Below are 12,608 nucleotides of genomic sequence, written 5' to 3'. Positions count from 1 at the left end.
AAGAGGACTGAGGCTGTGAACTAGGGTGACCAAAAGAATTATGGAACCATGAATTAAATTCAGAGAAAGTGCGAGTCTGGGGGCAGAGGGCAACAAGCAGCTCAGTTTTAGATAAAATTAGCCTAGGACATTCAGGTGGAGATATATAACCTGGATCTAAGCTATAGGAATATTGAAGACGATAGGTTTGGTTGGGAGATGAAGCTTTTAAGAGTTATCGATTTACTGGTGAGAATTAAGGCCAGAGATTGGATAAAGTTGGCAAAGGAGATTTTCCAGGGAGAAGAAAACCAGATTCCCTTAAAATATATGCAAGCCAGGAAGATAAAGAAAAGGCAGAAAAGTGACAGGAAAGGCAAATGATCCAGAGGAACCAGAATCGTAGGAAGAACCGGACCATGTCCAATTCTACAGGAGTTAGTAGAGAAAGGAACCACATATTAATAATACTGTAACACCAAACGCGTCATCTCATTTAATCCTCAAACAACCCAATGAAACACAATGCCCAGTCAATTACTGACCAGGAATTCAGATCCGACAAAGAACATAAGCATTGCAATTAAATGAACCAGGATTCTAATCTTGCCTCTGCACTTCAATAGCTGCATAACCATGGGGTCATGAAGAAAATAATAGTGCCTCTGACTCTCATAGGGTTAGTGAGGATTAAATTTTAAAATGCATGAAGGATTTTGTGGCTTTGAAAATTACCACAAAAATTAAAAATGCTACTTTTGAAGTTAAAAAAATAAAATAAATAAATAAAATGCATGCAGGGGCTTCCCTGGTGGTGCAGTGGTTAAGAATCCGCCTGCCAATGCAGGGGACACAGGTTCGAGCCCTGGTCCAGGAAGATTCCACATGCCGCGGAGCAACTAAGCCCGTGCACCACAACTACTGAGCCTGCGCTCTAGAGCCCGCGAGCCACAACTACTGAAGCCCACGCGCCTAGAGCCTGTGCTCCACAACAAGAGAGGCCACCATTATGAGAAGCCCGCGCACCGCAACGAAGAGTAGCCCCCGCTCGCCGCAACTAGAGAAAGCCTGTACGCAGCAACAAAGACACAACACAGCCAAAAATAAATAAATATTTATAAAAGAAAAATAAAATGCATGCAAAATGTTCAGCACAGTGCTGGGCATGTAATAAACACTCAATTAGTGGGAGATATTGATTTGTTTTCTAGATGATAATAAATACAGGTTTTTTTCACCACAGCCTGTTGATGGACATGTTAATCAGTAAAGACTTTTTGGAAGGCAAGATCCCACCAAAAGTTTTTAACGTACATACATCTGACCCAGCAATTCTGCTTCAAGGAATTCACTTTATAGAACTGTTCCCATGTGTAAGAATGCTCACTGTTGCATTGTTTGTAATAAGGAAAAATTGGAACCGATCTTCAGGAGAAATGGTTACATAAATTATGATACATCTATACCATATAATCATACATCTATGTGACACATCTATGAAATATTCAACGAAGACCTAAGTAAACTGCTGTGAAAGGTAGTCTCCACATCTTAAGTAAAAAAAGCAATTTCTCAAAAGAAACCATATATTCCACTGATGACCAAAAACAAATGAAAAGAGAATAAATACTAAATTAACTGTAAGAAGTGTTAGAAAGTAAAGAAAGGACTAGAAACTAAAGAGGGCTTTCACCTCTTAAGTCTATATACTCCTGCACCCGAGCCGCCCGGAGCCTCCCCGTCAGGTCCTCAGCCCCGGCCTCCCCGCCAGCTCCCCTCCAAGAGCATCACAAGGATCCTTGGGGCGACCCGTGTGCGTTACTAGAATAAATGCCCTTCTTGGGAGGGGGCCCAGCCAGCTGACTTCAGGGGCCCACCTCCCTTTCAAGCCTGACCCGGCCACCCTCCGTCCCCTCCACCCCCGGCACGCCCCCGGCCGGGGTTCCCCGGGACCGGTCGCAGTCACTGTCCCCGCAGCTCCGCCGTGGAGGGGAGGGGCTTCTTCTCCGGCTTGGCCCGCAGCGGCGGCGCCCAGGTCTGGGGCGGGGGCACCGGGCAGCGCGGGAGCCATTGGCGGCCCGGAGCTGAGCCGAACCACCGACCCAGACCTGCAGAACCGCTGGGCTGACTGCGGCGGCGGGGCGGGCGGCCACGCGCTCGCTCGGGCGCCGCTCTCGGGACGATCATGCTCGGCGGGCTGCAGCCCGACGACGCTCGGGAGCGCGGCGCACCCCCGCCCCGCCCCGCCCGGCGAGAGGCTGCTGCGGCCGCCACCCCGCCAGCCCGATGCGCGCCCGTTGCTACGCGCCCGAAGCTTCCAGGATGCCTTCCGGGCGGTCACCCGGCGCCGTCCCGCAGGACTCCGGGCGGCAAGTCAGGTTGCCGCGCCAGGATGGTGCCTGGGCGTTGGGGAGACCGCTAGGACTCACTGAACTACTGTAGGGGGCCGCCGCAGTCGGAGTCACGGCTGCAGGGGGTGGGGTGGCAGAAGGCTGCGGAAACGAGCCTCAGTCGTGACACCAGGTCAGTGCGGCACGAAAGTGGCGCCACCCACTGTAGACAGGGTGGGTAGTGGGCAGTTGGACAAGGTTGGTGAGGTTCGGTTCTCTGGGTTGCATTTTTAAGATTCAAACTAACCAGGCTCTCCAGAGTACTGCTGAGAGTGGACCAGCAGTACCTGACTAGAGCAATCTTCGGCAAGAGACGTAGCCTTCCCGAGTTCCCTCATCGTGCGCTCCCGGATTCCGCGTTCTACGCCTCCACTGTCGAGGTTCTTTGGTGAAAGTCTCGGCGCACGTATCCTCCCTAGCTGGGAAGCCTAGCGGCCTAAGACAGTAGTGGCTTAGCCTATGTATATATACTCTTGCCAAGTTGTTCCAAACCCTGTCTTCATTTCTTGACCCCTCCACTAGGGCTGCAAACTTGGGCTGTGGTTTCGGATCCCACAGAACTCCTGAAACTGCTCTCAGCACACCACTTTTGTTTTCATTAAGTTTGATACTAACATTTCCTAGCTCCTCTGGTTAAGAAAACCAACTCACATTAGACCTGGAACCTAATCACTTAGTTGTGTGACCCTGGGAGACGGGAAAGTTAGCCCCTCGTCTAAAAAATGGGGACAGTGGTATACTTCCCTAATAGAATAGGCTGCACATTAAAAAATCACATGGTTCCTTAAAAAACTACAAATAGAACTACCATATGACTCAGCAATCCCACTACTGGGCATATACCCTGAGAAAACCATAATTCAAAAAGAGTCAAGTACCAAAATGTTCATTGCAGCTCTATTTACAATAGCCCGGAGATGGAAACAACCTAAGTGTTCATCATCTGATGAACGGATAAAGAAGATGTGGCACATATATACAATGGAATATTACTCAGCCATAAAAAGAAACGAAATTGAGCTATTTGTAATGAGGTGGATAGACCTAGAGTCTGTCATACAGAGTGAAGTAAGTCAGAAAGAGAGAGACAAATACCGTATGCTAACACATATATATGCAATTTAAGAAAAAAAATGTCATGAAGAACCTAGGGGTAAAACAGGAATAAAGACACAGACCTACTCGAGAATGGACTTGAGGATATGGGGACGGGGAAGGGTGAGCTGTGACAAAGCGAGAGGAAGGCATGGACATATATACACTACCAAACGTAAGGTAGATAGCTAGTGGGAAGCGGCCGCATAGCACAGGGAGATCAGCTCGATGCTTTGTGACTGCCTGGAGGGCTCGGATAGGGAGGGTGGGAGGGAGGGAGACGCAAGCGGGAAGAGATATGGGAACATATGTATATATATAACTGATTCATTTTGTTGTGAAGCAGAAACTAACACACCATTGTAAAGCAATTATACTCCAATAAAGATGTTAAAAAAAAAAATCACATGGAGACTTTAAAGGGAAAAAGCCTGGGCCCATCCCCAAGCCAATTAAGAATTCAGTTCTGGAGTTGCACTCACAGTGGAGAACCACCCACCCAGGATAAGGTGGATTAAGTGTACACTAGCCCTCAATATATGACCAAATGTTTATTAAATCGGTCTGTTTTGAGTTTGCCGTCCCCTCCTCTTGGCTACCACACCCCTCACTGACACTTACCCAACTCTCTGCCTTGGCTCATGCTGTTCTACCAACAGGCGCCCAAATTCGACCTCCTCTGTGAAACTTCCTAATCCTCACAGCAGGAACCATCTCCTATATTCCTCTAACATATTTTCACATACTATTACCCCTACACGATAAAACTCATTTTCCCAAGTCCTCCTGAGTAAAACAATATCTATCTAATCTCCATAAGCTTCCACTCCTCCTCTCACCATTCCCCACCCAAACACCCAAGGACTAAAATGTGCTAACACTGGAGATGCAAAATTTTAAATGGCTATTGTCCATAAAAGGCTTGATTCACTCAATCAAAAAAGCAAAGGACCTGCAATGCACTAGGCATTGTTCTCTAACTGCTGGAATAGAGGAGGCTAAGACTCAAACCTGATACTCAAATCTTGAGTGGCTGGGAAAAGTAACAGATAACAAGTTAATGGAAAAATGATTTCTGATAGTAAAAGATACTATAAAAAAACAAAAAACAAGGTTACATGAAGAGATGTCAGAGATCTTTATCCAGAATGAAAAAGCCAAGTACACAGACCTCCTCAGGGCTGAGTGTTCCAGACACAAGATTTCAAGCGCCAAGACCGTACATTAGAAGCTTTTCATTTTTGAGGAACAAGAAAAAATATAGCTGAGAGCCATAAATTAGAGATCAAAGAACGGCCCTCTCAAATATCTCCCTGCCCTAATTTCTAGAACCTGTGAATATGCTACCTTATGTAGACTTTGCAGATGTACTTATATTCAGTATTAAGGAATTTGAGAGGGGGAATTATCCTGGATTATCTGGGTGGCCCAACGTAATCACAAAAGTCCATAAAAGAGGGAGGCAGGAGGATCAGAGCCAGAGATGATGGAAGGATGGAAACAGAGGTTACACTTTGAAGATGGAGAAGAGGCCACAAGCCAAGAATTGTAAGCAGCTTCTAGAAACTGGAAACTGCAAGGAAACGGATTCTCCCCTAGAGGCTTCGGAAGGCAGGAAGGCCTGATGACACCTTGATTTAGCACAGTGAAACTGATTTTGAACTTCTGACCTTCAAAGCTGTTAAACTTGTGTTTTAAGTCACCTAAGTTTGTGGTAATTTGTGACAGCAGTGATAGAAAACAAATACTTAGTGCCTACTATAAGTTATGTCAGGTACTGGGTAGGATGAATAAAAGCCCACCTTAAAAAGTTAACTGCTGAAGAGAAGGGAGCACTTGAATGAGGCACGTGTATGTTTCGGCTAGTTTGATACCAAACCTGTAAAGGAAAACAGCGGGAACAGAAAGTTGTCCATCTTCCCCTGCAGGTGGTCCCCAATGACACTTCAAGAATCTGTCCCATCCTAGACATCCTCGTGTAGCACTTATATTTGTGTTAAGTCTATCTTGCCCATTAACACAAGAAAGCAGAGGCTATTTTCCTTTGTACACCCCTGCTAAGTGCTCAAGTTACACAGCAGACAGCATTTACTAAGCACTTTGGGCCAGGCACTGCCCTAAGCATTTTCCATGACGTGACATATTTAATCTTCACTAAAATCCTATGAAAGTTAGGTACTATTATTTCCCCCATTTTGCTGGTAAGGAACCAGAGATGAAGTAATTTAATGGCTCAAACTATTAAGTGGAAGCTGGATATGAATTCATGCAGTTTGGCTCCAGAGCCAGCATTCTTAATCCAGTTTACCACAAAGGAAACTTCAAAGGTAAGCAAGACCAGGAAACACCGGCAACAACTAAACTAGGGTAGCTAGGGAAAGACCTAATAAAGCTGGAACTCTGAAGGGTACAAAAAGGCAATGTACTTATGTGAAGTGAATCTTTGTATAAGTAGAACCTGGGTGGCCCAGACTTTCATCAGAGGTTGGTTAGCCTTCTAGTGGATGTGGATATCTCCTGTAGAAAGTGACACCACTTTCAGGGGAGTTAAGTAAAATAAGATATTAAGGTGCATTTCAACAGGTTCTAATAGTTCACAAAATATTCTCATGTTCAGTTTTAATCCTTACAATCCTGTGAAGGCAAATGATTATCCCAATTTACTCCCTAGCAATCTGACAGCTGTAACTGTCACCTGACAGCATGCTTTTTTTGTTTATTCCCATTGCTTTAGTTATCTACCATATTCCCAGATGTCCTCCCCACTTCCAAACTCTCTCATACATCTCCCTATCCTCTGGTCCTCTAGCCACATTCGGAAACTATGTGGACAGTGAATTTCCAGGACTGAAAACAAACGTGTGCAGAGGACATGTACAGCCCAAACACTGTTTCTTTCCCCTCCATATACCTACAGATCTTCCTATCCCCCTCACCTGCTTCACCAGTATTTGCTATTTTGGGTAATGATGTGTCAACATCCATGGACTGCAAAAAATGTGCCACTCAATGCTGAGGGTGGGGGAGACGGGCTGTTTAGGGGCAGAAGGGTATAATGGAACTCTGTACTTTCCACTCAGCTTTGCTGTGAACCTAAAACTGCTCTTAAAAAGTTAATTCTTTTGAAAAAAACATTATTAAATACCACCATCCCATATATAGAATGCCATTTCTATTACTATTCCAAATCCTACATGCCTAGGTAGTTAGCAATATGCCACCTGATCAACTTTATTACAGTAATTACATGTTTTCTTCTGAGCCACTCCTACCGTTCAGAATACTGGTTGTGCAAAGACTCGTGGGCTATACTGTGTAGTTACCTACCAAAGCAGTAAAACAAAACAGGTAATTTCAAAACTTAAAGACTTTGAGGCTCCACCAAGAGATTAATGTATGATTTTGTTATACATCGATCCAACTGTTTACCAAGATATTAAATTTCTTGCAAAACACTATAGACATGTATACATGTAACATTGGTTTTATAAACTAATAACCTTGATTTCCCTCCAGGATTCACTGACCCTAAACTCACTAATCCAAATAGCTTCCAACATCCAAGAATTTAAATGTAGTTGTCTAGCAACTTTCAAATACTAAAGTGATGATTCTGGTGCAACAAAATCAAAAGAATAGGGCATCTATTTCATACGGCGTAATACCCTTGGCGCTATCAGTGAGAATCATAAACCCTTTTACTTTTATTTTATGTACTTCCTGTTACACTACACTTAAAACTTTCAGGTTTGCTAGCCTAGGTGAGATGATACATAAAAACATACAGGGAATGTTATTTATAAAAGCCTTTCTATTTCAAGTTTTTGCTCACTAGTATTCTCATGAGTTCTTTAGGTGCTCCAAATAAATTGCATCCATGGGCACATTTCATTTCTTCCTTCTTGATAGACACAATGCGTAGTGGAATTATTAGGAACTCACGTAAGTATGGGTAGAAGATGCAAAGCAAAAACATAAAAGTGAAATGCAAAAAGAAAATGACACATTTACTCACTACTTTATAGGCAAGCCAAAGCCTGAGAAAATGGAATTTCAGCAACGGATTTTTATTTGTAAACTGAACCTTTACTCATGCACAAAGGCCTGTGAAATGGGCTTTCTTAGAATAGACCCATTTTGGCCAACTCAAAAGTGAAAAATCAGGACTTCGTACAGGAAAATCTTCAATAAACCCCAGGAATGTTTTTCACAAGATACAAACTGGACCCTAAGTTTTACACGCAACAGGCTGTTGATGTGACTTAACTGTGTCACACCAAGATGTGCCACAATAGTTAGGGGACGGCTGAGAAAAGATAACAAAAAGTCACCAAGACAACAATACAGAGCAGAGAGCAGTCACTGTTTATTAACTGACCGGATTACAAAAATAATCATGGTAGATACCTGAAAGGAAGGGAAAAAAACCCATTAAACACCTTAATAACTAAGAATTAACATAAACCAGGAAGTTGTAAGAAACACCAATTCAGTTTCCACTATTAAGTAGGAAGGAAAAAAAGGCTTTTTCTTCCCTCCATAAATGTCCTCAAAAGGAGAAACCAAACCAACTGTGATCATATATGATGGTTGATCCCCCCCCCCCGCCCCACTAAATACTGCTTAGAACTCAAACCAAACCCTTACCACAATAGTCATTTTTCCTCCAGTATTAAGTAAACTTCTTTCAGGATGTAGCTGCTCACCTTAGTTCATCCTTCTTATAAGTCTGTTGATCTGGTCTTCCCTGTTGCCAGCATCTCCACCTTCTACAAAATGGGTAGTCTTTTTCTTCATTCCACCTCGTGGAGAAGACAATTTGAAGGGCCACAGGAAGTTGTTTGCTTCTTTGAAACGTTTTCCAACAGTATAGATCTCATGAATCAGATCCTCCATGCAGATAATACCGTATTTGCCTGAACATAAATCATCAAGATGATTTAAAGTTACTAAAACTGTTTATTTCGAGACTATTAAATTTTTAAGGCATTAAGATAGGCTGTGACATAAAGAATTAGAAGTAAATCAAGAGTAAAGTAACAAAGAAGGAAATACATGACTTTATTTACAAAGATACAGCTCAAGCCAACGAAATCATACCTCCATTTTTCATAAATATTGTAGGGAATAAAGGAAGATGCATAATAGTGAGAAAAATCAGGCCACAAGATGCCAAAAAATATCATTTTGTCTGATACAATAACTTTTATAATTAATAATAGTAACTTTTCCCCAAAGAGGTAGAACCTACCAAGAGATCGAGCAATCAACACGTTATCCGTCAGGGCAATTCTCTTCTTGTTGATTTTGCCATAACCACGCTTGTAGATCAATTCATTTACTGACTTCAGGTTTGGGTACCTAAATATGGAAATACAGATATAAATGACCCAATAAGACTATCACTGTCAAAACACCTGCCAGTTTACCAAACAGAAATCAAAGACACCTACCCCCATGCAATGTATGGTTCCACAATTCTCAGCATGTTAATTGAAGCCTTGTTGAGCTTCACAAAGGTGCCATTGAAAATCTGACGGAGGCGAAGAAGCTGCAACACCTTTCGAACCTTTGGGCTCACACCATTGATACTGCAATGAAAAAATACAAAAAATTCATTTAGCTTTTATCAGAATTTTTACTAGTAAAAGACAAGAAACTAATTATTACAATTTTGGGCAACACGTGTCACACCTAAATAAGAAGCCTCGCATGTTACAAAGACCACTTTTCCCTTTAGTTAGCTGTATTCTATTACCTCTGCCAGCTTGCCTCCCCTGCAAGTAAACTGTCTTTTGACACATACCTTTCACGTTTACAACTTTCCCTAACACTCTTATTACTGCTAGTTTTGCATACATCTTTGTCACAGCACTTATGAGGCTCCAATTTAACTGCTTTTGAAGGTAACCTCCAGGACACTGAACTCAAGTGCTCAATTCGAGAATGGATAGATGCTTAGGGCACAGGGCTTACAATCACTAAATTACTCTCCTCACCACCCAAATATTTTCATTCCAATGTTTTACAACCAAGGTCCCCACAAGTACTGTGAAATTTTACTGGGATTGTGTAGCTTTCCCTTGAAAACCAGAATGCAGTAAAAACTGAACTTACCCTCTGATCCTGATGACAAATGCCAATTTGGGTTCCGCGGGTACGTAGAAGTTGCCAGCTTTTCTTGCCATCCTAGCCATTCGAATCTCAGTTCTGTACATCTGCCGGTACTCCTTGTGATAGTGCTTAGCTTTTTCATAGATGAGCTTCCTCCTTGCCTTTCGAAGCTGAAAACCAACATCAGTTGTTCATCTGCTTTTTAGCTCCCAAACACAACTAGCAGTATCAGTTCTTTCCAAGAAAACCCTTCCCTTGAAGCTTTCTCACTACAGTATGCGTTAACATTGCAAGAGGGAGATAACTAACTTCACTTGGAAAGGTCGTTCTAAGTTAACCATGCTCACTGGTACAGCAGCTGAAGTAAACAAGCCTTGTTAAAAACATTCACCTCATTTTCAATCGTAGGGCCTTTTAACTTGGTGCCTCAAAAAAGTTTACTTACCATCTTCTGGGCAAATTTCTTTCTCAGGCGCTTGATCCTAAGCTCTGCGAAATTCTTTCGCTTTTTCTTAAGGGTTTCTGGCACAGCAGGAACCTTCTTTTTCTTCTCCCTAACATTAGCAGACAGAGCGTTAATTCAGAAAGCTCACAGCACTGCAGCACTCCCATTCTGTACTGAGCGCTCTCTTACTACTATCACCACTGACTTCAAACGTACCTTTCTTTAACCGCTGTAGCGTGCTATGATGTAAGAGGCAGATTTTAGAAAATTCCTATGCCAGTAATCTTTACCTTTAACACGGACCACTTTCTTTAAACGAGTCACAAAAATAACATATTCACATTTAATCTACCATCACTCCCGGGGTCCCACGACAACAAAAATGCCGAGAGCAAACCGTGCAGAGTAAAAGGCTGCCGCAAGACACTGATCCCTAGACTATTAGTGAGTGTGAGTCTAAGAGAACTTAAGAGTCTCAAGAGAAAAAAAAAACAAAAAACCTCAAACAAACCCCCAACGACAACCCTGGTTCAAGCCTCAAGCTCCATATGCTGTAAGCAGAGACCTGACGGCAGGGACGCTTCGGACAAATGCCAGCTAAGGAAAAAGAACCCCATTCAGAGATTCTGAGCCTCCTTCAAAAGACGAGAGACTGGACAACCTGTCGGTTCCGCACATATTCAGCTCTCACATCTCGTTCCCGGTAACTCCAAAACCTCGCCCCAAGGCCTCCTGAAGCCCATTTCAGCCTAAGACCACCAGGAGTTTCACACAACTTCACAAACACACAGGTAAGTCGACAAAGAGACAGGTTACAGATGGGACGAGAGAGAGTAAGACAAAAGCCTCTGGTTTCGGGGATGGAGGAGGATTCTCGAAAGGACGAGGAGAGACTTACTCAGCACCTTCCATGGTTCCAGCCGGGAAAGAGGAAGTTCGCGCATGCGCGCTGTTCCACTTAAAGACGGCGAGCGTGAAGCCCCAAGACTCATAGGTGTCCCAGGATAAGCCAGAAAAAAACTCAGAACTGAGAACTCGTATTGCAGAAGCAGAATTAAGAACTGCCTGATTCAGCCTCTTACGATCAAGTTTCAAGTAAAATCTGTATGGGAAAAATTAATGCATTGGTTAGACTCTTTAACCAATATGATGAGAGCAAAGAGTGCCGATACCTTGACTACTCGGGGTCCTAATCCCTGGGCTGCGTTGACAGGATACGGCTCGAATTCTACCCAGTAATATATACAAATGACGCGCGACCGGGGCGCGAACTACAAATCCCGGCATGCATCACTTTCACGGCCCGCCTGGCGGGAGGGCAACGCTTGACCGGGTCGGTAGGGAACCACGGCGGTGGTGAATCCAGCCGGGGAAATTGAGAGCCTTTGAGCCTACGTTCCAAAGCCTACGATTCGAAGTTGCTGCCGGCTTTTGACCGCCTTCTCGGCTCCTTGCCAACCCCAGTAGAAAACCGGCACGCCCGTTGCCGCGCTGCCGAGGTCCTTCTCTTCGTTCCTCCAGCCTGCAGGGCTGTCTTCCGCAGCGCCTGATCGCAGGCGGGGCCACCCAGAGCCCCCTGGTTAACGAAAGTGACGAGACGGGGACAAGCGAGGAGCGGACGGCCAAAAGAAGATGGCCAGGGCACTGCCGACCGTCCGGTCTGGCAGGCGGAGGCCGGGACACCCCACGGCAGGGGGCGTGAACCGCGAAGGGAGGTGCGAGGAGGGCTGGAGGCTGCGGCCACGGCCATGTGAGAGGGGCTGCCCGCCGCGGTTCGGCGGACGGCAAGCGGGCGGCGAGCGGGCGGGGGGCTGGGCCGGGGGCGGGGTGCGCCCGGGGGCGGGGAGGGCCGAGCCGAGGGAGGGCCGATGCCGCCGCCGGCTCGTCCCGGTCGCGGGTTATATAGCGCGGAGTGTGGAGCCTTCTCAGAGGCGGTCGGGAGCGCTCCGACTTGCAAGCGGCGCTGCGCTTCGGAGCCCGGTGCCCGAGTGACAGCCGCGGGGAGTGCAGGGCAGGGGGACACGAGACCGCGGAGGCAGCTGCAAGACGTTGGGGAGCGCTCTCCTGCACCGAGCGAGTCGCCCCTTCCTGGCGTTCCCGCTGCCCCGCACCCCACTCTTCTACCCTCTCGCAACTTGGATCAAGTTGACAACTCCCGCGGCGGCCGGCCGGCCCGTGCCGTCTCCGCTGCGCGCCCCTCCCCCGGAGTGAGAGGGAGCCGCCGCGCCGGCTCCGGGGACGCTCGGGCGGCGGCGGCGGCGGCTTGGCCATGAGAGCAGCGCGCGTCGCCTAACTCGCGGCTGTCACCGCCGCTGCAGCGGGACCGGCCTGCGGCGCGGGCGCTCCGGGACAGGCGGGCGGCAGCCGGCAGGAGGCGCCGAGCCGGGCGGCTGCCGCGGCGGGCACAGCCCGGGGCCACCGCGCCGAGCCCGGGCGGGAGTGGCCCCGCGCAAGCGGGGAGCGGCGCTGCGCACTCCATCCCGGCGGGCACCTCGGGGGCGGGCGCGGGGCGCAGCCTTCTGGTCCCAGCAGCTCTGACAAGCGCCCCCGGGCATCTCGGGGGCTGCGGGGCGCGGGGTGGGCGC

General features: G+C 46.5%; 1 protein-coding gene across 1 annotated transcript; it reads right to left on the bottom strand.

The window, feature by feature from the left end:
* Positions 1 to 7,808: 7,808 nt before the first annotated feature.
* On the bottom strand, positions 7,809 to 10,967 carry RPL7 (ribosomal protein L7; the record flags this gene model as incomplete). Its single annotated transcript, XM_079901581.1, is given in 8 exon segments — positions 7,809 to 7,871; positions 8,171 to 8,380; positions 8,716 to 8,825; positions 8,918 to 9,055; positions 9,582 to 9,748; positions 10,024 to 10,132; positions 10,922 to 10,952; positions 10,955 to 10,967. Coding segments are annotated over 7 exon segments (777 nt in total). The 3' UTR covers positions 7,809 to 7,871; position 8,171.
* Positions 10,968 to 12,608: the final 1,641 nt, after the last annotated feature.

Source organism: Stenella coeruleoalba (assembly GCF_951394435.1).
Source record: "Stenella coeruleoalba genome assembly, chromosome: 17".
In the NCBI taxonomy this organism is placed as follows: domain Eukaryota; kingdom Metazoa; phylum Chordata; class Mammalia; order Artiodactyla; family Delphinidae; genus Stenella; species Stenella coeruleoalba.
This window is presented reverse-complemented; position numbering and strand designations above follow the sequence as displayed.